This window comes from Palaemon carinicauda, chromosome 41 (assembly GCF_036898095.1).
Source record: "Palaemon carinicauda isolate YSFRI2023 chromosome 41, ASM3689809v2, whole genome shotgun sequence".
Taxonomy (NCBI): domain Eukaryota; kingdom Metazoa; phylum Arthropoda; class Malacostraca; order Decapoda; family Palaemonidae; genus Palaemon; species Palaemon carinicauda.
The window spans coordinates 44,725,807-44,751,828 of record NC_090765.1 but is presented as its reverse complement, the minus strand read 5'-3'; the positions used below and the strand labels follow the sequence as shown (position 1 = coordinate 44,751,828).

At 42.1% G+C, this 26,022-nt stretch overlaps 1 protein-coding gene and 1 pseudogene across 1 annotated transcript in view; both read left to right on the top strand.

Moving 5' to 3' along the window:
* The window catches only part of Nle (notchless), an 83,194-nt gene that overhangs the window by 29,954 nt on the left and 27,218 nt on the right, over nt 1-26,022 (top strand). The window contains exons 2-5 of the mRNA XM_068364599.1: nt 7,075-7,158; nt 7,470-7,608; nt 19,995-20,143; nt 24,667-24,812. Coding sequence (XP_068220700.1) covers nt 7,075-7,158; nt 7,470-7,608; nt 19,995-20,143; nt 24,667-24,812 — 518 coding nt within the window. The remainder of the gene's footprint in view (nt 1-7,074; nt 7,159-7,469; nt 7,609-19,994; nt 20,144-24,666; nt 24,813-26,022) is intronic.
* On the top strand, nt 1,806-1,924 carry LOC137632727 (5S ribosomal RNA; annotated as a pseudogene).

Below are 26,022 nucleotides of genomic sequence, written 5' to 3'. Positions count from 1 at the left end.
GACGGACGGTGTTCCGTCGCGCGATCCGACGGTGTTCCGTCGCTCGAACCGACAGTGTTTCTTCACACGAACGTCGGCTTAATTCTTGCAGTATCCATTGCTCGTCTATGGGTTATCGCTTGCCGACCACCAGCTCTCGCCCATCCTACCACGCTCGCCCTCCTTCTGCACTCCTTCGCTCACCTTCGTTTGCGTTCCTGCGTGACCGTGCGTGGGCGCTTCCACGTTCGCCCACGCGCAAATCTTTGATTTACCATCGCGCGAGCTCCAGGGCGATTGCGACCACGATTCCTATTGGGGTTTTCGCAGCATGGCCAGCCTGACGAGTTCTTCTGGAGCGTATTTCCAGAACACGGCCTCACCCCGTAAACGCAGAGCATGGCACTTGCAAGAATAGGAAGAACTTCAGGGAGGTCTGAGCAACACTCCTCTTTCAAGAACCTGGGTTAGCCCTTCCCCGTCATTCCCTGGAAGGATTTTGGCGGGGGGCTTTCCGTTCGAGATTTCTCCGATGGCCAAGGGGTGACTGCTTACCCCTTCCTCTGGGGGCTTACCAGGTCCTTTCCCTCCTCGGTTACGGCCCGAGGTTTGGTTCAAGGAGGCTACAGGAAGATCATGGGTACTTTCCTCCTCTCGGGCTCAGGCACCTTGGCGTTTCGTCGTTAAGTATCTAACTTGCGGACAAGCTCGATGTTGTACCATCTGGACGCGCTGACTGAGGGCTTCCTTCGGGTGTCTCATCTGTGGATGTCGACAACCTCAGACACCCTTCCATCCTTGAGAAGAGTTTGTTTGTGCCCAAGGACAGAGACTTAGACAGCTGCTGTGCAGAGGAAATCGACTTCCGTTTTCACTCCTCCAAGGCGCTTTCTTCCAGACTCTGCAGGACTCCAGCGCCTTTTTCTTTCAACCACGTCGGCCTAAGTTATCGGCTACGACAACTGAGACAAGGTGTCCAATTGCAGTTTCCTCCTGTCAGGAACAGATGGCACGGGAGGCTCCCCCGGGGGAGGCATAGTCCTAAAGGGAGCGGCAGAGTTCACGAACTCTAGGATTGCAGGTTTCACGCTGGGAGGATGCTTAAGGTTACTCATCCGGATGACAGCTTCCCGATGCCCATTCCCGCACGATCTCTGTGATCAGCCAAGGATATCGCGCCTGCTGTCTCTGTCAGCGGATTCAGTGTCTCTGAACCTCTATGCCATAGCGTCGGCAAGAGTTGCCCGGTTGGCCAGAATGATCCATACCTTAGGCGAAGGTCCTCCATAGGATCATCGACGGCTTCACCCCCGGCTTCTTCAGTTGATCCTTTCTTGTAAGGAAGGATCTGAGAGGGGATGTCCGTAGTCGACCTCTCAGCCCTGATCAAGTGTGTCGAACAAACTTCGGCTAGCGTAGAACAGCAGAATCGATCAGACTGGTAACGAGGCGACAGGACTCCTTAAACCCTGGATCGGAAGGACGGGTACTTTCAGTTTCCATTCCATCCATCTTCCAGGGAGCTCGTGGAATTCAGCCTAGACTGCAAGTATTCCTGCTTATGATGCAGTGTGGTGATCCCGCCGTGGCATCGCAGGTTTTTTTCCCTAGAGAACCCTCCCTGCTTTCCTCATGGCCGCTCAGGTGCAAGCTTCCGCCTCCTTCGCTTTTTGGAGGGATGGTCAACTCCGGTAGGCTCCGGTTCGACCTTCTTCAGTGCCGGGACAAGCTTCCGGGTGCTTACCATGAGTGTGGGTTCATGGTATTTTGCTACTAGCCTTCTCTTCTTATGCCTCAACATCTGGAGTATCTGGCCATGATATTGAGTCAACGGCCTTACCACGTTGGAAACCCCGCTTCTCGTCCGTCCAGCGAGGTTAAGCAACGTCGGTTCTGGTCGGTACTTGGATGGGTGACCACCTGGGGACGCCAGATTCTGTTGCCACATCCTCCGAGCCTTCCCTTCAGTTGACTGTGGCAAGACTGAGGAGAGTCGCAGTACCTGTTCTCAGTCAAGCAGAGCTTTCAGCCCTACCTTGGAACGTTTCCTAGTTCTCCTTTCCTCATTGACCCGTCTATAGTCCGAACGGTCGCCTCAGGATAAGTTCCATGTGGGGCGGTCCAAGTTCCGGTGGTTTCAGGCAACGATTAACCGGACTTCCTGGCCCCTATGGGACCAGCGGAACTATTAGACCTGCAATGGGTGTTGACCTATGGAACCTCTTGATGGTAGTGGATATTCTCGTCCTTTCCCCACATTCTTGATGCTGTTCTCGGACTCGTCAAAGAAAAGGGGGGGGGGGGGGGCATGTTCCGGTCCAGGCCTATGGTCAGGACCTGAAGGATACCTCTCCATCATTCAGGCAGGCTTAGGGCCCTTAGTCTGGCCCCTCTTCAGATCCTACAGCTCCTGCCGAGTCGCTCCGTGCGCGTCGACTTCATGATTCTGGCGTGTTCTAACCAGCAGGGAACGCATTTTCACACCTTCACATCTTGCAGTAGAGATACCGAGATGATTGAGTTACTCTCAATACCACCATCGGCTCTCTCATTCCAGGCAGAGGAATGTTCTCTCCGACAATCCGAGCAGGGCCTCGTAGAGAGAGTGTACCTGGGGGTCTTTGGCCTTGAGGAACCAGCAAGTCCTGGTCTTGGGGACCTGATCGCGACAGCTTGGAACCTCAAGCTTCCGCTGTTCTTCCCCCCAGTCTCAGACCCCGAGACTCTGGCAAGATGCATTCCGGTGATGGTGGGACAACTTCGACGCCTGCGTCTTCCCTCCTTTTTGTCTGTGGAGAATGGGTCTCAACAAGACCAGGTTGTCTGTCAACCTTTCAATGGGAGAGCTCCACTGGGACTATGCGCAGAACGGTTTCTGCACCCTCTGCTTCCCATGACGGAACTCCCGGGAGAGCTTCTCCCACGGTGCAGACTACTCAAACAACCACACTGCAACATCTTTCCCGAACCGGGGCGTCGCTTCGGCTTCATACCCCGGGGGGGTAGGGGAGTGGTAGCTAGCTACCCCTCCCCCCCTCACACCCAGGTGAATGCTCACTTTCACTTAGAGGTAGGACTTGTCTTGGGTAACAGGGCTGGCGGGCAAATATGTGTAAATAGCTATGGTTTGTATGGTTAGGAAAAATACAAATTATCTTCGAATTTGTCATGTTAATACCTGTAAATTAAGTAGTTATTACAACATAATGTAATAAGAAATGGAAAATAATACAATACATACAGCACAATACTGTACTATTATAGTTAACTCTATAATAGGCTACAGCTACATTTTCTGTCTAAACCCATTTTCTTCAACTCTGTGATGGGTGACTATTTTACTCTCGTCCTGGCTGGCAAATCTCTTTTCTTAAAGTGAAAAATTTTTCGTAAGGTGAGTCATAGAAATATTCACATCTCGTTTCGTAGCTTGAAAATTTTGTAAGCAGAGTCTTTCATGAAGAGAGTTATGACTGTACTTAAAGTATCATATACAGTATTTACCTTAGTTGGTGTGTCACAGGGTTGCCGCTGTACTACAAAAACTGTGTCCGTTATTCTGTAAAACCTATACACAAGAACACCACCTTACCTAAATTTCCACACCTAACCTAACATAACCTACAAGCTGTGTCCCTACCTAACGGGGAGATAATTCGATCCCTCTTACACTGCTGTATTCTTTGCTTACCCTGTGTTTGATTCATAACCCGTTTCACTCCTAGTGAGGCATCTGGGATTTGTAACCTTTGCAGCGGCACTATTACTTGAAGTCACTGAAGTCAAAATCTTTGAGTGGTATCTTCTTTCCAAGGGACAACTTCTGTTTTCGTGGTGGGTTGGATGGATCGGAAATTAGCGAAGGAGTAGGGTGTTGGGACGGACCAGGACTTTCAGAATCACAGTTATTGAGCGGGTAAACACGCTTGACTAATTCTAGGAATGCCTTCAGTTTACACCTAGTATCTTTTAGATAGGACTTTTGAATAATGAATATAGCAAAGTAGCTATAATACAAATGTTTGTGTCCCAACAGATCTTATAAGTACTTTACTTGCGATTCAATGGTATTGGTGTGCACACTGGGATAGTCAGGACACAAAATTAATGCTATGATTAGTAGTGTTATGGAGAAATTTATCCTTGATATTACTATAAGCCTTCCAAGAGTCTGAAATTATGGTAGTTTCGGGATGAACGAACTCTAATAATATCAGGATCAATGTCTTATTGGAACAATTCTCGACAACCCTGAAGAAACTTTCACGTTTCCCGGTCAGTCCTGCCAAACACGTATTTGCTATCGACCCTGCTACCAACATTGTATTTCCACTTTTCAAACTTACTCTCGTCTATCTCAACAATATGTCCTGGTCCGCCAATTATCTTTCTGTCCATCATTGAAATGTCCTAACACACGTGCCGGCAAAAGTTGAACCAGTAAGCATATATGATGCAAACTCTATGTAGATGGTCTGCTAATCTTCTTGCTATTTATCAATAAAATGTCTGCACACACGTCTCGTCAGAAGTTGTACCAGTCCACGGTCGTGTGTGATGCGAACTCTTTGTAGTTGGGGCCAATAATTTTCTTGAGTATGTTATTATATGTAAAATATGCAAGAATTTCAAATACATGTTTGCACTATAGTTTTGAACGTAAAAAAAAAGCTTCTATGTTTAGGGGCAATCTGCCTGCGGCAATAACTTTTAGAACACCGCCCAAAAACAACTGAGGTTGACCATTGTTCGATGGTTTTCCATCATATTCAAAATGCATTTCACTATTGTAGCACTTTAAACAATCACTGGAATAATCCCCCAATAGTCCTATTTTGTACAAATAAGATCTGAATTTATTACTCTTGGTAAATTTGCTATCTTTTACAGTATTTGGATTGATTAAATTGAAAAATGATTCACAAGTATATTTACACTGATATATTGCCATCTTCGCTCCTCGTGTGTAAAGAATGAGCATCTCCGACCCTTGATTGATGCTCCCATTACCTTGTTTGATTTTTTGGAAATATGGGATTCCAATTGGATAATAAAAAAGCCCTCCGGCAATTTCCTAGGTCAAGTTGGGTCCGATTTGGTCGTTTCAAATTGCCACGACTGCTGATTAGTTCAGTATTCTGATGCTAAAGCGCTGTTGAATTAATCAAAAAGCCATTTACAGTGAATTCTAGGAACTATGGGAGAGAATGTTCATGTCAGGTTACAGAGCTCATTCGACTTAGAAATTTCACGGCAGTTTTGATGGTTTTCAAAATAATTTTATTTGTATCTGGTAAGTACTTACCCTGTGTAGTTAGAACATTCTGAACGGTTTTTATTTAAACAAGTGTCCTATAGAGTTGAAAATAAGGGAGTTATGGGCATGGCCACTATCATACTTACAGGTGGCTCCTATCATGCATACATCCCTTTATTTTTAACAATGGTCTTATTTGCAGAAGTAAAGAATATTGAAACTTTACTCTCCATTAATAGGAAACACTCATAATATTGACACTCAAGATTTCATAAAAGTACATTATATTATCTATTAATTTTCTGGGTTTGGCAACAATGTTAACTTAGAAAAAATTCTACCAAAGGAAATTCTTTCCTACACGCATACAAACCTTTGTCCTTTAATAGGAGTATGATTTCATCAAAGCTGGAAACTCGCCTGTTAAAATTTATGACGAGGTGTTGGTAGTTTCTGGGAAGTGGCTGGACTTACCCGTCACCACCAGTACATTGGTAGTCCACTTTGACTTGAGCCATATATCAGTATGTCGGTAGTCCACATAGACTTAAGCCATAGATCAGTACTGACATACTCTGTCTTCCTATCTTGGCTGCCTTAATCTTTTCTCTTTTTCTCTTAACAGAATGCTTACTTTTCATGGAATAGAGAAGCAACATGCAAGCATGTGAATCGGGCAGAGATGCTGGCTGGAAGTGCAGCACCCCTTTTTGAACAGGAGTAACGTTGATCTCCATTCCACATGTCCTTACTTCTTGCTGTTATTCCCCTTTAAGGGGGTTGGTGCAACACTACCCTTTCTGAAGAACCTGTCAGTGGTGCAAATGTTGGAGTCTAGTGTCAGGATGTCCCAGATAATCTTCACAAGACATACACCCAAAAGTCTGTGATAATTTCTCCATAGGTCCTGTGGTAATGACTCAATAGATGGTGTAGTGAACCTAGCTTCTTCCTATGACAAGAACCATCTCGTCTAATATAACGTTTGTGACAACTTTTGGTAGGAGTGAGAATGTCTGATGCAGGTAAGCTACCATGCTGAGCTACTGTTCTTTTACACACATACTGTAAATTTATGTCCCCCAATCCTTGCAAGAGGGAGGATGAATGGAAATGTAAACTTGTTACTTTTAAAAGTTATACATTCCAGATAGTATGTACTTTCAGGATAAGTTCCCGTCTGTGTAAAACAGAAGCCTAGCCTATCGCCTGAGAATATTTCCTCAGGTTAGTAGGAGATGGATTGGAGTCAACACTCCCGCACTTCTTCGGGTCTGAGTGATTCACATCCCAGTTTGATTATAGGAACTTCTTCCTTCATAAACATAAGTTTCCTATTAAAGGATGATTGTTGCATCTGTGGAGGAACAACTTACAAAAATTGGAAGTAATTTGTATTTTTCCTAACTACATAAACCTAGAGTCCTTCAAGTTACACTTCCCACCTCAACCACCCAGAAATTCATAGGTGGAGGTCAAAGCGGCTTATGGGTCTACTGGCAGGGAGGAGGATGCCTGCCACCCACCAGTAATGATATGCGCCTTATTTATTTTAACAGCTGAGTTCCAGCTTTGCCAAAATCATACTCCTTTTAAAGGACAAAGATTTATATAAATAGGAAATAATCTAATTACTTTCCCAAAATTTTGAACTTAACTTCATTGTGACATCTTGAGGAGGCCTTGATGCACTTTAAATGAAGTATATTCACCATTGAAGAATTCCTCCAATAGTTTTAGTACAGTTCTATAAGAAGACTAAAACCGCTGAATTTCATATATAAGGACTAGAGTTAATTTTAGATTTTGCATTCATTTGAGTTTTTGCTTTATTTCAGGGACATAATGAAACGTTCTTATGAGGATGATAGTCTTCAGGAGAAGGAGAAGCTCTTCAGAGGAGATGATGAACCTGATGATGAGTAAGTTTCATATTTGTTAAATAGTACCTATTTCTTGATTTCATATTCCATGGTATAGTTATGCTTACAGTATAGATTTGTATGGAGAGTAGTTAATGAATAATATTGATTTTGTATACTGTACATGATTTATTTTATATTAGTTTAGAATTAATGGTATAGTGCTCATATTATATATATATTTTTTTTTCTTTGATTTTGCTATTGTAACCTGCCATTTGTGAGAGTTTTGATTTGTGTACTGAAATCAAATGCATTCTTGTGTTTCTATTTTTGCGTACTGATGCTGAATTATTTACAATGTTTTCAAGGCGTGAAGGTGTGGAAAGGGTCAATGTACTTGCTCAGTTTGCTTCTGAGACAGGAGAAGTGGCGGGACCTCCAATTGAACTACCACTGATGCTCGGTCGTGAAAAACTTCAGTTGATACTCAATGCTTTACTTAAACAGGTAATGTGTATATAGCTAAGTAACTTATTACTGAATTCCTGATAACTACATACCAGTATTAAATTTTTTTTAAGCATTACTAAACATTGAACAAGCTGTGTGTCTTGCACTTTTAAAGATCAATCTAAAACCAACCAACTCTTTTAGGATGTAGAAAGGTTTACATTATGGTAAAAGCTTATCACTACTATATATATATGTACGGTATTATCTCATAACTAGTACTGGCCAAGGTCCTAATAGCTCCTACATCCGTCTAATTTGCTGACTAGGAGGTTATTTGAATCCTCTCCTTTGCTGCCATAAGGAAACCAAGCTAGAACGGCTTTATCCATAGAAAAAAGATGTTTGTTCCAACACAAGTGCAAATCATTGTCCTTTATTTATAGGAGATGGATAACGGAGAAGGCTGGAATACGGCAGTTAAAACTTATAACAAAGTAAAAACGGCCAGCAATTAATTGCCTTGTTTGCAGCGGGGAGGCAACCACCCCTCCACTGTCGCTCACTGTAATCTCACTTGCTGTTCAGCCATCAGAGAGTACACATGTTCCTCTCTTCTGGGAACATTTTCAGTTTTTGTTTTAAATTTTCTTTAGTATTTCTTTCTCTTTCCAGCTTTGTGTGTGTGTTTATGACTACTCACCATGTGTGTTTTTTTTTTTTTTTTTTCTTCTTCTCCACAGTTTAGGCTTTTTAGTAACACTTGGGAGTTTTTCTTGTTTCTTTTGGGATGCCAGAGAGACTTCCTCCTGAGAGGAATATTTTCTTGTTTCAGTTTGATGATGTGATGTGGCGAATTGAAGAAAGAATCCTGAAGCGCAGGCTGACCAACTCAAAGAGTTCCTTTTGGCCTCTCTAGGTTCCTCTGCACAGTTTTGTGGAAAAAGTAGCGTTGCACCAAATTCTTCCTATAGGGTATGCATAGAGGTGTGAGGTTCAAGGACTAAGTCCTGTGCCTCAAGTACTGTAGTCATTCCCACAAAGGGAGGCCTGCAGGCATGACTGGTCAGGACGAAAAGCTTTGCTCCCTAGAGATGTTTCCTGCACTCTTCAGAATCTCCTTGAGTCAGTTTCTTTCAAGTGGTGTCAGTACTTCGGACTTCGGGGATTTTTTGTTTTAAGCTGCTCCTCGTTCACGCTGTCCTCTTTGAGTATAGTGTGATAAGTCTTTGGTATCGTTCCCCGCGGCATTGAAAAGATCGTTCCCCAAGAGGAATTACTCTTGCTAAACAGACTGTGATTTGTCTTTTCCAAGATCGTTCCTATCTACTGAGAAGGGCGGTCAAATCAAAGTCAGTGAAGGCGATCTTAAACAATCCTGTACGATTCACCCCATTCTCAAAAGCCTCAAGGTACAATAATTGTCTCTGGCATCAACGGTTATGCTCTCATGCCATTACTCTCCGTAGATGTCTTGAGCATAGGTGGACTTAACAAAACTAGATCAAGTTACGAGCTCCGCTTCCCATCTAAACAGATATAAGCGACATTGGGACTGGTCAGTACGTGGATGGGTTGACCTCTAAGGAACACCAGATGCAGTTGGCATCAATTTTTATCATCAGTTTACAGTTGACTTTTGGTCAAACACCCTCGCCTTCGTATCCAATGTGGCTGATCACTTGGATACGATCAGATTACATCTTCAAATCATCTCCCACTTGGATTCGGTTAAACAGAACTCTGCTCAATGCCAAATGGAAAGCTAGTTGTGGATTCCGTATCCCTTCAATCTCTAGGCTATGGGAATCTAGTGGAGATTTCAGATAGCCCCAGTCGATACCTTCTTTCGGTTTGACCCTCGCCAGACACAGTTTGCAAACTGCTCTTCTATTTGGGTCACCCCTTGTGAAGGAGTGTGGGAAAAGATTCAAAAGTGGAACTTTCAGATGCTGAAAGCAAAATGAGCTTATCTATCTTTAGATCAAGTCCAGCTGGGAAGGTTACCGAGGCTGTACCTCAAGAGGTGGAAAAAATAAAAATGAAAAGAGGGACAGTCACTCTCCCCTTTCATTCCAGACTTACTGGTAACCTTCACCATGCTGGTTGTTTACACCTCCTTAGAAGTTTGAACTACCGTATTCCAGCCTTAGCTCTTATCCATCTCCTATAAGTAAAGGACTCAGGTTTGTATAGTTAGGAAAAATACATTTTAAATATTAAACTTAGCCGGGGAATATATAATAGCTGACGTCTCCGACGGCTCGACAGATTCCAAAAACTCGCGAGCGATCGCCGTGAAGGTTGCGGGTGTGACCACCAGCGCCGACTATCGGCCAGATACCGCATATACTTGTCAACATCTCCAGTTCTTCTCTGTCGGTCTTGTCGACAAGTTGGTTCCGCTCGCTTTATGACCTCGAGTTTTCTACCGAATTGGTGAAGTACTTGGTTTTGGTTTTATTGCTTTCGCCGTGTTGGATTATTCAATACTATCTTCAAAAGAAATGCTTTTGAAAGGAGAGGAAAAGTGTTTTGCCCTTGCTTTTTTTTTTAATCTCTGGTTTTTCCATAGAGAAAAGATGGCCGACCCTTCCCTCAGTGTACGGAAGTGTGTTTAAGGCTTTTAGTAATTATTTTATCACTTTATAAATTATTGTTGATATTTATAGATTTACCTCTATATATTTTATATTTTATATCTCACCCGCCTTTATTAGGCCTCTTCGATTAGCTTTCCATTTATACTAAACATCAATATAAATTTTATGTTTTGTTTATATGCGGCCTTTACCTATTCCTTGTAGGCGGTCCTAACTTGGAAAACGAAGTTAAGCAACGTTGAGCCCATTCAACTTTTATTTTTGTTAAGTTTAAATCAGTTGCTCTGTAAGAGTTATGAGATGAATATTTTTTAGAAAATATTTTAAGAAATATATTCTTTGAATAGTCTTCGTGCTGTTTTTTCAAAGATGAACTAACGTTGGGTTTATTTATGCTACGCAGTTTGCGCTTTATCGTTACGATAGAGAAAGAGAGAATCACGGTTTCACTTTGCAGAAAGAGTAAATCGATTTTGACGTTTTGTTCATTCTTCTTTCAAACTGAAGTGTTTTACATACTAATTTAAAGGAACTCTTTAATTTTCAATTTCTTAGTCCTTTCAGTTTTTTCCTTTGGTCAAATAACCTGTTATTGACGAAGGGTGAGTGGGCCATTCTCTTGTGTGTGACAAGAGAGAGAGAGAGAGAGAGACGGAGAGAGAGAGAGAAAGAGAGAACGATCCGATCTTTATTCTCGTCCCAAGTCTCTGTACAAGGAGTTTGGGAGCGAGTAACGTTGTTCTCGATTCAGTTTTTTTTACTCTCGTCCCAAGTCTCTGTACGGGGAGAGAGGATAAAATGTTTTAGTTTTTATTCTCGTCCCAAGGCACTGTACGGTGAGAGATTGAAAACGTAGTCCTTAGTGAACTAGTGTTTAGTCTCCTCCCCAGTCACTGATCTTTTTAACTTTATATATTTCCGTTTTATTCGATATATATGTATGTTTATTGATTTTTGCATGTCTGTTTCATTTTGTACTAATGTGCTTACATTATACGACTCATTTTGCAATTCTAACCTTTTGATGTAAGGGAGAATTGCGTGCTTCAGGTAGAAATCAGTTTTATTCATGTCTAATGTGAAATTATTGAAAAATACGATATCAGTGAAGTAAGTGCAAAAAACATGTTCTGTGTTGCGGAGGGTTCGTTTGTTCGTGCTTGTCACTTGCCTAGTCCGAGACCTCTTTCAGGCTCCCCTGCACCAGGGAGAAGGAATGTCGTAGGACCTAAGGGAGTGAGGAGTGTAAACCAACGAACAGACGTTCCCTCAAAGGTATCAGACGTTGCTCGGCAAGCACGTCCTTGCCATAAGACAGGAGAGACGAAGTTTCTCCTCGTCTTCCGATGATTCGTCTCTTTAAAAGCCTGGGCGTATAGTTTCGAGACGGTTGAAACGTTTATTAGTTCCTTCAGAACAAGTTCAACGTCCTAGCTGTAGTCATAATAAGAGTCCCGTTCATAGCGATGACGTTCATGTACAGACGTTTCTGCCACAGACTCGACGTGACGTTGAGCGGTGGACGCCGTGGACACAACGTGACGTCGAGTGTCGGTCACCGTAGTCTCGATATAGCATCGATCAGCAGCACTGCTGTTTACTACGTGACGTTTGAACGTCAGCCACTGCAGTCACAGGTTGATCCGAAGTTAGATATGCTGTTAAAGCTTTCTTCTTCAATAGAAGCTTTCGATCCTGTTCCTGTGCGAAAGGATCCTTTGCTTTTTGTACGTCACGGTTCTGGGATACGTGATTCGGGTCTTCAACCTTCTAGACGAGCTTTGTTACGCCACGCTGACGTTATCTCTAGTGACAGCTTTGCTGTTAAGCGAGATGCGGAGCATTAATCTCGATGTAACTTTGATCGCTTTGAACGTCAGCCACCGCAGTCACAGCGTGACGTTGAGATGCAGAACGTGACGTTGAGCGGTGGACACCGTAGACATGACGTGACGTCGAGGGTCAGTCATCGTAGTCACGATATAGCATCGAACAGCAGTCACCGCTGTTACTACTGGACGTTTGAACGTCAGTTACTTCTGTCACGACGTGTAGTAGAATAACATTCTCTGCAGTCACAACGTGACATCGACCCTCCAACTTTAACTTCTGTTCATATACAAGTGGATGTAGCCTGTCAGGCTTTTCCTTCACGTCATTCTGAATATAAATCTCCTTCTCGCAAGACTTTAGATTTATCAGATGATGTGCCTTCTGAAGAAGTTGATGACCCCCTTTCAACTAATGTACCTTTGGGGAGTCATTCAGAAGAGGAGTAACCTAGGGTGGTCCATCAATCCCTTGTATTTTAATTATGAATTTCTTTAGTGAAATTTTGTCCTAGACTTTCTTCGACGCCTACTTTTACGAAGTCAGTTCTCTCTTGTTCTTCCAAGAGGGCCATGCTCTTACTGGGAGACTGGTTGGAATCCAGGAGAAGTTTAGGAAAGTCTGCTTTTGCTTTTCCTCCTTCTTAATTAGCTTCTCGCTCGGGCATCTGGTGTGACACAGGAGAAGCTCGAGGAGAAGTTCTCGGCTTGGGAGTACCTGCCTCTGCCCAGGGAGACTTCTTAAGCCTTGTGGACTCTCCTCGTCGTCTAGCCATGAGACGCTCCAAGATTTTATGGTCGGCTTCAGAGCTAGACCATCTCCTGTTAGGAGTTTTTTCGAGCGTTTGAAGTTTTTATTTGTTGGATTGGTCCCTGGGAGCCTTAAGTAAGAAGGTCTCTCCAGCTGTCAATGTATTGCTGTACAATTATGTCATGCATGAACAAGGCTATCAGGGATGGCTCCAATGATCTGACAGCCACGTTCACTGCAGGAACAAGGCTATCAGGGATGGCCCCAATGATCTGGCAGCCACGTTCACTGCAGGAGTACTTAAGATGTAAGTGCGCTCAATGTGTTCATTGTCAAGACAAACTTCACGATGAAGACTACCAAATCTGTCTTGGCAGCAGTAAGGGAAGGCGACTGGATGGTCTCTCTCGACCTTCAGGATGCATACTTCCACATCCCGATTCATCCAAACTTTCAACAACATCTGAGGTTTGTGGACGGGAAAGTAATGTACCAATTTCGAGCACTGTACTTCGGCCTCATTCCTGCTCCTCTTGTTTTTACAAGGCCCTTGCAAAATGTAGCAAGCTTTCTGCATTTTTTGAGGATTCAGAGCCTCCCTTTATTTTGACGACTGGCTAATCAGGGCGTCGTCATTATATCGCTGTCTGGAGAGCCTCTAATGGACATTAGACCTAACCAAGGAGCTAGGTCTCATAGTGAACGTAGAGAAGTCGTAACTTACAGTACCCCATCCCAGACTATTCTTTATTTGGGAATGGAGATACAGTGTCTGATTTTTCGGGCCTTTTTCGTCTCCCACAAGAATGGAACAAGCTCTGTTAAAAGTCCTTCACTTGCAAGAGAAAAACAGTTGCTCTGTAAGAGTTTGAACTAGCCTCGTGGGAACTCTTTCATCGCTGGAGTAGTTTATCTCTCTGGGAGACTCAACCTATGCCCTCTCCAATTTCACCTAAACCATTGGAACAAGGAGAAGGGCTTAGAGAGTATCTCTTTCCCAATCTCCAACTCAGTCTAGACATGTCTGACTTGGTGGGACAGCAACATCAGACTTCGAGAAGGTCTTTCTCTTGCGATCAAGAACCCAAACCATGTGTTGTATTCAGATGCATCGGATTTGGGTTAGGGAGCTCCACTGGACAGTCTGGAATGCTCGGGTCTTTGATCCACGGATCAGAAGGAACTCCATTTAAGGCAAGTAACATCTCTCCTTTGGCGAGATTTGTGCAAGGAAAAATGAATGTCTTGGCAGACTGGCTCAGCAGAAGAGGACAAGTCATCTCCATGGAGTGGACGTTGCATAAGACTGTGTGCGAGAAGCTATGGATGACATGGGGTCAACCCACCATAGATCTTTTTGCGACTTCACTGACAAAGATGCTCTCGACTTACTGCTTTGCAGTTCCAGATCCAGAGGCAGCCCACATAGACGCTTTCCTGCTGGACTGGTCTCACCTGGACGTTTATGCCTTTCCACCTTTCAAGATCCTAAACAAGGTGCTGCAGAAGTTCACCTCTCACGAAGAGACCAGGTTGACATTGGTTGCTCCACTCTGGCCCGCGAGAGAGTGGTTCACAGAGGTACTTCTATGGCTGGTAGACGTTCCAAGAAGTCTGCCGTTACGGATGGATCTCTTGCGACAGCCTCACGTAAAGAGATTTCATCAAAGCCTCCCCACGCTTCGTCTAACTGCCTTCAGACTATCGAAAGACTCTCTTGAGCTCGAGGGTTTTCGAAGGAGGCAGCTAGAGCGATCGCGAGGGCTAGAAGATCCTCTACCATCAGGATCTATCAGTCAAAATGGGAGGTATTTAGAGACTGGTGCAAGTCCTCCTCTATTTCCTCTTCCAAGTGCCTCTGTAGCGCAGATTGCGGATTTTCTGCCTTATCTGAGAAACGGTCGCTCCCTCTCTGCATCCACCATTAAAGGCTACAGAAGCATGTTAGCTTCTGTTTTCAGGCATAAGGGTTTGGATCTTTCTAATAAAAAAGATCTCCAAGACCTGCTTAAGTCTTTCGAGACTTCCAAGGAGCGTCATATTTCGACTCCTGCTTGGAACTTGGACGTGGTCCTACAGTTCCTTATGTCAGACAGGTTTGAACCATTAAATTCAGCCTCCCTGAAGGATCTTACCCTCAAGACACTTTTTTTTGGTGAGCTTGGCTTCGGCTAAAAGGGTTAGTGAGATACATGCTTTTAGCAAGAACATCGGCTTCTCCGCTAATAAAGCAGTATGCGCTCTTCAACTTGGTTTTTTTTGGCCAAGAATGAACTTCCGTCTCGTCCTTGGCCTAAATCATTTGAAATCCCCAGTCTTTCTGGGATTGTGGGGAATGAAGTTGAAAGAGTGCTGTGCCCCGTTAGAGCTCTTAAATTTTGTTTATCCAGAACTAAACCGCGACGAGGTTGTTCAGAGGCTTTATGGTGCTCCGTTAAAAAGCCCTCTTTGCCCATGTCTAAGAATGCGTGGTCTTATTTTATTAGACTTTTGATTCGGGAGGCACACTCTCAATTAAGTGAGAAGGATCATAATTTACTTAAAGTCAAGGCTCATGAAGTTAGAGCGATAGCAACTTCTGTAGCGTTTAAGCAAAATAGACCCATTAAAAGTATTATGGACGCGACCTTTTGGAGAGGCAAGTCGGTTTTCGCTTCATATTACTTGAAAGATGTCCAGACTCTTTTATGAGGACTGCTACACACTGGGACCATTCGTAGCAGCGAGTGCAGTAGTGGGTGAAGGCTCTACCACTACATTCCCTTAATCCCAATATCCTTTTAATCTACTCTTGAAATTTTTAATCTTATTTTGGGTTGTATGGGAGACTAAGAAGTCTTTCGCAATCTTTTTTATTTGGCGGGTGGTCAAAATATTGTTTCTTGAGAGCGCCCAGATTAAGGGTATTGATGAGGTCCTGTTATAGGGGTGTTCACCCTGGATATAGCAGCTCCTGGGAGTCTTTCAGCATCCTAAGAGGATCGCTGGGCTTCGTGAGGATAGCGGACTAATGAGGCAGAGTAATAATCAGAGTCTGCTTCCTTACCAGGTACCTATACTTAAGTCTGTTTTTTGAATAGTTGTCAAAAACTCTTGAGCATATACGCCTTTATTGTATTAATACTGGTCTCTACCCACCACCATGGGTGTGAATCAGCTATTATATATTCACCGGCTAAGTTTAATATTTAAAAATGATATTTTGATTATAAAATAAATTTTTGAATATATTTCCCCGGTGAATATATAAATTAAAGGCCCTCCCTTCCTCCCCGATAGAGACCTAGGGGACTGAGAAGAACTGGAGATGTTGACAAGTATATGCGGTATCTGGCCGATAGTCGGCGCTGGTGGTCACACCCGCAACCTTCACGGCGATCGCTCGCGAGTTTTTGGAATCTGTTGAGCCGTCAGAGACGTCAGCTATCATATATTCATCGGGTAAGTATATTCAAAAATTTATTTTATAATCAAAATATCATAATTATTTTGAAAATTTCTCCTTTTTTTGTTCTGATCATAGGGACTGCATCCTATCAGTGAATGAGTTGCCTAATTAAAAAGTGCAAGATATTTGTATTTACATAAGAAAAAATAGTAAATTTTAAAGTGGAGACTTGATTGGGAAAACATACATTCATAAGAAAATTAGTGGAATAATTTACGCATGATATTTTTGAATATTGCAGTGTAAAAGAAGGCCTTTTATATGAAACAGTTAGAACTAAATTTATGAATGTTTATTTTTAAATATTTAACTTAGCCGGTGAATATATAGCTGCAACTCTGTTGCTCGACAGACAACTCTACGGAAAAACTCGCCAGCGATCGCTACACAGGTTGCGGGTGTGCCCAACAGCGCCATCTGTCGACCAGATACCCAGCTCTTATGTAAACAAAGACTCAATTTTCTCTCTGTCGCCGTGTCGGCAAGACGTACTTTACTCGCTGTTGCTAAACTGGAGTTTTTCACATCTAATTGGTGAAGTACTATATTCTAGTTTTGAGCTTTCGCTGTGCAGGTTTTTTCTTCAAACAAGGAATTGGGTCTCCTTGTCAATATGGAAAAGTCGCAACTGGTCCCATCCCAAACTATTGTGTATTTAGGGATGGAGATTCACAGTCTAGCTTTTCGGGCTTTTCCGTCGGCCCCCAGAATAAGTCAAGCCCTGTTATGCATCCAGAACATGCTGAAGAAGGAACACTGCTCAGTCAGGCTGTGGATGAGTCTGGTAGGGACGCTATCATCCCTGGAACAATTTGTGTCATTAGGAAGACTACACCTCCGTCCGCTTCAATACCATCTAGCTTTTCACTGGAAAAAGGACAAGACGCTAGAAGCGGTCTCGATCCCTATTTCCGAAAAGATGAAGTCTTGTCTGACTTGGTGGAAGGACAGTATCAACTTAAGAGAGGGTCTTCCCCTGGCTGTTCAGACTCCCAACCACGTTCTCTTCTCGAACGCATCGGACGTGGGCTGGGGCGCGACATTAGACGGTCGGGAATGTTCAGGACTGTGGAACTCGAGTCAGAGGATCATGCATATCAACTGCAAGGAGCTGCTGGCAGTACATCTGGCCTTGAAAAGCTTCAGGTCTCTCCTTCGAGGCAAAGTGGTGGAAGTGAACTCGGACAACACCACTGCCTTGGCGTACATCTCCAAGCAAGGAGGGACCCACTCACTGACGTTGTACGAGATCGCAAGGGACCTGCTCATCTGGTCAAAAGGTCAAGACATCTCACTAGTAACGAGGTTCATCCAAGGCAACTTGAATGTCATGGCAGATTGTCTCAGTCGGAAAGGGCAAGTAATTCCAACAGTATGGACCCTCCACAAGGATGTATGCAAGAGACTTTGGGCCACTTGGGGCCAACCAACCATAGATCTCTTTGCAACCTCGCTGACCAAGAGGCTCCCAATCTATTGCTCACCAGTCCCGGACCCAGCAGCAATACATATAGATGCCTTTCTACTAGATTGGTCACATCTAGATCTATATGCATTCCCACCGTTCAAGATTGTCAACAAGGTACTGCAGAAGTTCACCTCTCACGAAGGGACAAGGTTGACGCTAGTTGCTCCCCTCTGGCCCGCGAGAGAATGGTTCACCGAGGTACTTCGATGGCTAGTAGACGTTCCCAGAAGTCTTCCTCTAAGGGTGGACCTTCTACGTCAGCCACACGTAAAGAAGGTACACCAAAGCCTCCTCGCTCTTCGTCTGACTGCCTTCAGACTATCGAAAGACTCTCGAGAGCTAGAGGCTTTTCGAAGGAGGCAGCCAGTGCGATTGCTAGAGCAAGGAGAGCATCCACCCTTAGAGTCTACCAATCGAAGTGGGAAGTCTTCCGAGACTGGTGCAAGTCAGTCTCTGTATCCTAAACCAGTACCTCTGTAGCTCAAATAGCTGACTTTCTCTTATACCTGAGAAAAGGACGATCCCTTTCAGCTCCCACTATCAAGGGCTACAGAAGCATGTTGGCATCGGTCTTCCGGCATAGAGGCTTAGATCTTTCCAACAATAAAGATCTTCAGGACCTCCTTAAGTCTTTTGAGACCACTAAGGAGCGTCGTTTGGTTACACCTGGTTGGAATTTAGACGTGGTACTAAGATTCCTCATGTCAGACAGGTTTGAGCCGCTACAATCAGCCTCCCTGAAAGATCTCACTTTAAAGACACTTTTCCTGGTATGCTTAGCCTCAGCTAAAAGAGTCAGTGAGATTCATGCCTTCAGCAAGAACATCGGATTTTCGTCAGAAAAAGCCACATGTTCGCTACAACTTGGTTTTCTAGCCAAAAATGAGCTGCCTTCTCGACCTTGGCCTAAATCGTTCGATATTCCCAGCTTATCGAAGATTGTAGGCAATGAACTAGAAAGAGTCTTATGCCCTGTGAGAGCTCTTAAGTTCTATTTAAAGTGCACTAAACCTTTACGAGGCCAATCTGAAGCTTTATGGTGTTCAGTTAAGAAACCATCTTTGCCTATGTCAAAGAATGCTTTATCCTACTTTATCAGACTGTTAATACGAGAAGCTCATTCACATCTGAGTGAGGAAGACCAAGCTTTGCTTAAGGTGAGGACACACGAAGTTAGAGCTGTCGCAACTTCCGTGGCCTTTAAGCAAAATAGATCTCTGCGAAGTTTAATGGACGCAACCTATTGGAGAAGCAAGTCAGTGTTCGCGTCTTTTTATCTAAAGGATGTCCAGGACTGCTACACACTGGGACCATTCGTAGCAGCGAGTGCAGTAGTGGGTGAGGGCTCAACCACTACAATTCCCTAATTCCATACCCTTTTAATCTTTCTCTTGAAATGTTTTTTTAATGTTGTTTTTTGGGTTGTCCGGAAGGCTAAGAAGCCTTTCGCATCCTGGTTGATTTGGCGGGTGGTCAAAGTCATTTCTTGAGAGCGCCTAGATTAGGGGTTTGATGAGGTCCTGTTGTATGGGTTACAACCCTTGATACTTCAGCTCCTAGGGGTCGATCAGCATCCTAAGAGGATCGCGAGGCTCCGTAAGGAAGACGTACTTAAAAGGCAAAGTAATTGTTCAAGTCGACTTCCTTACCAGGTACCTATTTATTTTGTTTTCGTTATTTTGATAACTTCTAAAATGAAATAAAAAAACTCTTAGCTCATAAAATGTAAACATATATTACTGGTCTCTACCCACCATCCTGGGTGTGAATCAGCTATATATTCACCGGCTAAGTTAAATATTTAAAAATGATATTTTGATTATAAAATAAATTTTTGAATATACTTACCCCATGAATATAAATTAAATGACCCTCCCTTCCTCCCCAATAGAGACGCAGTGGGACGAGGAGAAAATTGAGTCTTTGTTTACATAAGAGCTGGGTATCTGGTCGACAGATTACGCTGTTGGGCACACCCGCAACCTGTGTAGCGATCGCTGGCGAGTTTTTCCGTAGAGTTGTCTGTCGAGCAACAGAGTTGCAGCTATATATTCACCGGGTAAGTATATTCAAAAATTTATTTTATAATCAAAATATCATTTTTTTTTTTTCAGAAAATTTTCTAGTCTTAAAGAATTGTTTTATGGACTTCTCTCACTTTCAAATAAGCAGAATAACGGATCTCAGCCATTTTTTGCTTGTTTAGTATAATAAAGATTGATTTTGAAAGGCTGGAAATGATAAAGATATTTGATTTGTATAAGTATATTTCCTTTGTGTAATGAAGTAATGAACTGATATGACAGTACAGTATTATATTTTGATGAGATTGGTAAATTTCCAGGAAGAAAATACACCATACAGCTTTTTTGTAAATGAAAATGAAGTTACTGATGACCTTGCAGGCGTCTTAGATGAATCAACAAGTGAGGAAAAGGTGATGACTATATTATACCAACCTCAGGCAGTATTCAGAGTAAGAGCAGTTACAAGGTAAGTTACTTTCTTTCCACAAGCATTTTTCTGTATAATTAACCCTTTTACCCACAAAGGACGTACTGGTACGTTTCACAAAAGCCATCCCTTTACCCCCATGGACGTACCGGTACGTCCTTGCAAAAAAATGCTATAAAATTTTTTTTTTTCATATTTTTGATAATTTTTTGAGAAAATTCAGGCATTTTCCAAGAGAATGAGACCAACCTGACCTCTCTGTGACAAAAATTAAGGCTGTTAGAGCAATTTAAAAAAAAATATACTGCAAAATGTGCTGGGAAAAAAATAACCCCCTGGGGGTTAAGGGTTGGAAATTTCCAAATAGCCTGGGGGTAAAAGGGTTAAAATCTTGTATGGTATTCTGTCGTAGTGGGATTTGTTTTGTTAAAATCTAAGCTTCATATGGTTTATGTAGAGTTTTAGTATATGGTAAGATTATGAGGTAAGTAAAACAAGGTATGGGAAGGTAAATTAAGATATCAAACAGCATTGGAATTTTGATAATACAATTCATTATTTAGTTTTTTTACTGGTATTTATCATTCTTTAATTGTTGAATCATATGTCTTCGTGGTGGTCATCATTCTTTAATTGTTGAATCATATGTCTTCGTGGTGGTCATCATTCTTTAATTGTTGAATCATATGTCTTCGTGGTGGTCATCATTCTTTAATTGTTGAATCATATGTCTTCGTGGTGGTCATCATTCTTTAATTGTTGAATCATATGTCTTCGTGGTGGTCATCATTCTTTAATTGTTGAATCATATGTCTTCGTGGTGGTCATCATTCTTTAATAATGGAACGCTCTGACTTCCTGCCCTTTATTAAATAAAACAGAAAATTTTTTGCCTCTCCCATCTCCCCCTCCCTGTGATGCCTAGTCGTCCCAATAGATGGTGCCACAGGAGGAACATCACCCAATTGCCTAGTTATAAAATGTTCTTCATATAATCAGAGTTGTCACAGACCTGTACATGGCCTAATCTTTTGACATTGGTAAAAGAGGGGGAGGAAATAAATGATTGTTAGGTAACTTATTATTTAAGTGATAAATTTTATTATAAAAATTCCATTTATTTAAATGAATCTTACCTGTTAGTCATTATGCTGACTTCCAAATAGTATTGGAGGTGGGTACTTGATGAAGAGATAAAATATAAATAATTTCGCAATTGAATCATACTCAAATTGACTTGATATACAGGTATCTTATAAACATCATTAACATTCCATATTTACTGTGATTATGGAATGCTTAATAATTTTCTTAGGTTTACCTTCTGTACAACTTGAACCTTCCTGAAGTATTGTAACAAACCTTCCCACTGAACCACCATAGATTTTTTTACAAACAATAAAAGCAAAAACTATACCAACTATACAAAGATATGTCTGTTATAAATTACCACTACTATTGGTGCAGAATCCAAAATCTAAAGGCCAATCAAGATTTATTCAAATAATGTTTTGCAAAAGATTTGGTTGCCTGTAAGTCTGTATTCACACTGTAGTGGAGCAGATAACAGCAAAATTTTCTGCTGAACCTTTCATTTCTAGAAATGAGCATAAAAAATAGTACACTCCTTGGGAATACTTTTGATAAACCTCATTAATCACCTAAGATTCAAGAGGGGGTCATATTTCAAGAAGGTTCACCAGCAGCTTCTTCCTATGGAAGAAGGTGGGCTCTGTTCCTTCTATGCTTCCCATATCTCTTTCCAGGCTCAGTCGAGGAAGGGTTTAGAATGATAAAGGTGGGGGAGCAACACAGAAGTATGAGACATAGTGACAGTACCTCTTTGTCAGGTTTTCAGGTTTCATCTTTGGTCATGGCAGCAGAGGTGGAACAATCCTTGATTCTCATGCTAGAAGCTGGGATGACCATCGTCCATTTCTCTTCTGTTGGCTAGTAAGGGGCGTCATGAGAAGGAGGGATGGTTCTGTACCCCTTTCATGTGAACCGTTTCTTTCAGACTGTGTTCAGTTGGATTTTCTTCAGTTTCCAGAGTAGATGACTGTGCTTACATTCCCATAAGCTTCGTTCCTCAGGTGGCCACGTGATTGTTCACTTGAATGCCAGCTTTACCCTTTAGAGTGTTTCATTCAGAGCCTTTTTTTGATGAGATCAAGACTCCCATCCGAGTAACGTAAGAATGTACCTAAGAAGGCTGTGCTATTGGGAAGCTTCTTAATACTCCCCTCTACAAACTCAGGGTGGCAACTCGCTTGTTCAGTAGGAACTCCTAATCACTCGTGGTAGCAAGGACTTTGGTAATGGAGATGTAAGTTCAGTTCTTATTCTTCCTTCTCCTCTTCAGAAACTTCTTATCAGAAGAGGGGAAAAAGAGGCTGGAGAAGCCATTAAGGAGGTCTCTCACATGAAGTTCTTTGGGACTTAGCACTCTTCTCCAGTAGGAGGGAGTGATGGATTTCACCCACTGCCTTCTACCTTGGGTTTAAGGAAATGATTCCATAGACTAGATAAGGCCAAGTATATAAGCTTCTACATTGTTCTTGTTGGAACATAAGAAAACCTCTGACCCCAGAGAAACTGTTTCCCCTCCTCTCTGAGGGAGCATTCACCCTCTGGCAAATTCTTCGGGTCCAGTTAATGGATCTTGAGCCCAATACAATGGCTCCCAGCCTGTCTTTATTGGACAGGTAAGAGGAAAGTTTCTCGCTTAGCTTCTCCATTCCTGCTTTCACACAATAAGTGTGTCCCTTCCCTGATGGCCTAACTCAGTTGCCGATCGATTCCTTGGGTCTTGTCATCGAATTGATAACCCATTGTTACAGTTTTTGCTGTTACGTATGTGGAAGCTGAGCAGTCCTATGCTGTCAGATCATTAATAACGTGTGATTAGGAAGAGTAAGGATTACTCTACCTGTAGTTCCCGTTTTGCTTGCTCTTCGGGTAACTCCCCAGAGAGATTTTTCTTGGGCCTTTTCTGCAAGGGAAGTCATATAGGATATGTCTTTGGTCGCGACCATAGCATCTTCAGATCGTAAACTCCCTTCCTCTGCTGAAGCAGAAACTCAGTAGAGTTTGGAGATCTCCTCTTAGGGTGACCAGTTTGTGCTCACAGAGATTTTTGAGTGGTCCTTCCCTGAGATATAGGGTCTAGGATGGGATGGACACTATTCTCAGGGCATATGCACCACTTGTGAAACTGAAGAAGGCATAGGGACCTAGCTCTCAAAACTGTCTCTCATTCCTGCTTAGGCAGGAGGTAGATTTGCAGGCTTTCTTTTCATGTGAACCTCATTGGGAAGCAGGTTTTGACACTTTTATAGTCATGAAATGTTACAAATACCCAGTAAATTTTTTTATCTTATTCCTCTAAGGGGCTTTTGTCAAGATGTCTGAGGTCCTGGACTGGCCGGGCATGCTACTTAGAGGAATAGACATCTTGCACTCAAGTGTCACAGCCTTCTCGTAGCACTAGCAGGACATGCCTTCTTACGGCAGAGGCACTTGAGGTCTTTACAGACATATACCATTTTGAGGAGGAACTCATAAGTCTTGCTCTTTCAATATCCTCCCAGGTTACATATCAGCTTACCTTGAGCTGAAGGTAGTGTCTGAGAGGTTTCAGACCAACTTTGTTTCATTACTTTTAGAATGTAGTTTGAAGGTCTTGGATATAATTTCTTGTGTCCTATGATGGTTGCTAAGTAGTTGTGTAACTCTCCCAGCTCCTGCAAGGGACAAGTCTGCATCTTTGCTACGGTAACAAACTTGGCATAAGTTTCTAGGAAAGTTGAAATGACGGGCCCTTTCTACCTTCTCTTACTCTCCTTTGAGGAGATGAAGGAGCCATAACCGTTGCGTGCTGATCAAATAACTAAGACTGGTCAGTTAGGAGTCAAAGTACTTTTCTGGCAGGCTATGTTCTGCCAAAAAGCAACTTCATCTTCCTTACGATGGGGAGGATAACTTAGTGTCTCTATTTACATTCCTCTAGATTTGTCCATATATAGTGATACCGGCTTATATTTGCAGAGCTTGAGACTGAGGACATGAAATAATTGAATGTTTAGTACTGTAATGGCCAAAGGAGGCACACTTTACCCTTCATGAAATGATCACCTAAAAGTTACTATTTATGGTTGGTTTGTTGAGTTGATATTGGCTATGATTAATGAAATAATATGAGAATAAAGTAAACTACATTCTTTAGATTTTTAAGTACAGACCTTCACATTGCAGTAGTTGAAAATGACCTAGTACAAAAAAGATATTAAGTGTATAAAGAAATGGTGAAAGTAAAATTACGAGGAGGTAAACAAAGATGTAATTATTATTGATATTAAACATATTTTCATTAGACAAGTTGTAGTATGATTGAATAAATATTTGGAGTAATTGCTTTAGTTATACAGTACTAAGTTTTCTTTATGATAAGACATTCATCCTAAATATATGATTTGAGCAAGTTGAATAAAGTTTAACCCAAATGCTTTGACTTTTGAAAGGAAAAGGAAAGTAGCAAATTACTTTTTGCATTTAATATTCAGGTGCACATCTTCCCTTCCTGGACATGCTGAAGCCATTTTGTGTGCGTCATTCAGTCCTGATGGTCAGCACATGGCATCTGGTTCAGGGGACACCACGGTACGATTTTGGGACATCAACACAGAAACTCCTCATTTTGTTGGGAAAGGTAAGAAAGATTTGCTTTTACACGGATACAAACCCTTGTTATTTAATATGAGTGTTTTTTTTTTTTATAGTAGCTGGAACTCGGCGGTTAAGATTATAACAAGGTGTCAGTAGTTACTGGAAGGTGGCGAGGAAGGCTCCCTCTGCCAGCACACTAAGTAGCCACATTATTTTCTGTCGCCAGATAGTATACATACTTCAGGTGTCCTCAACTGGCTGTTTTAATTTTAATTTTTCCTCTAGTTATTATTAAAGGTTTTGCAGTTTTTCCAATAACTGTAGCTGACTGTCAGTTTCTGTGTACTGTTTTTGCCGTTACAGTGTGCACTTTTTGTTCCTGTTTAACAGCATACACCAGTTCAGTAGGTTGTGTAGCAAACCTAGCTTCATTATGGGACAAGTAGTATCTCGTCTAAGAACAGTTACAAAGAAAGTCTACTTTAGGGGTAAGAATGTCTCCCCTTTTCCTCTTTCTTTTCCCCTCTCTTAGGGTGCAACAGTTGTGCCTTTTTTCACTTGATTGGACATTGATGCATGTAAGCTTTTGTACTAAGCAAATTTTTTGTACAAGTAAATATAGAAGTATCTCCCCCTTCCTCCATATGATGAGAGAATGGACTCAAGGGCAGAAAACCCCATTACTACACTCCTCAAATAAATCCTTTTTGGACAGGTGTTCTTCGGTGACTGCCTGTAGCATGACAGGAACCTCGCCCATCACTACTTAATTCTCTTATTAAAGGACTATGGCTTTTATACATGTAGTAACAAATCAAAATATTTTAAAGTAATTTCTATTTTTTGTAACTACAGTATACAAACTTGAGTCCTTTAAGTATTATTTCCTGCCTCGTCCTCCCCCCCCTCTCACTAATTAGGTAAAGGTCAAAGTGGTTACTCACTGTGCTGGCAAGAGGACAGGTCTACCCTGCCATCTGCCTGTAACTACAGACACCTCATAATAAATTTTAACAGCTGAGTCCCAGCTACACTGAAATCATACTCATATTCAAGGACTCCGGTTTATATAATTAGATAAAATACAAATTACTTTGAAGTAAAATTTTTTTTATTCTTTATTCATGTAATTATACCTCAGATTTAGAATGTAGACTACAATTTTTCAAGATGAATAACCATTCTGATTGAAGTCTAAAGTTACATATAATGGTATGAATATCTGCTGTTTTCAAGCACCAAGTTTAATATTT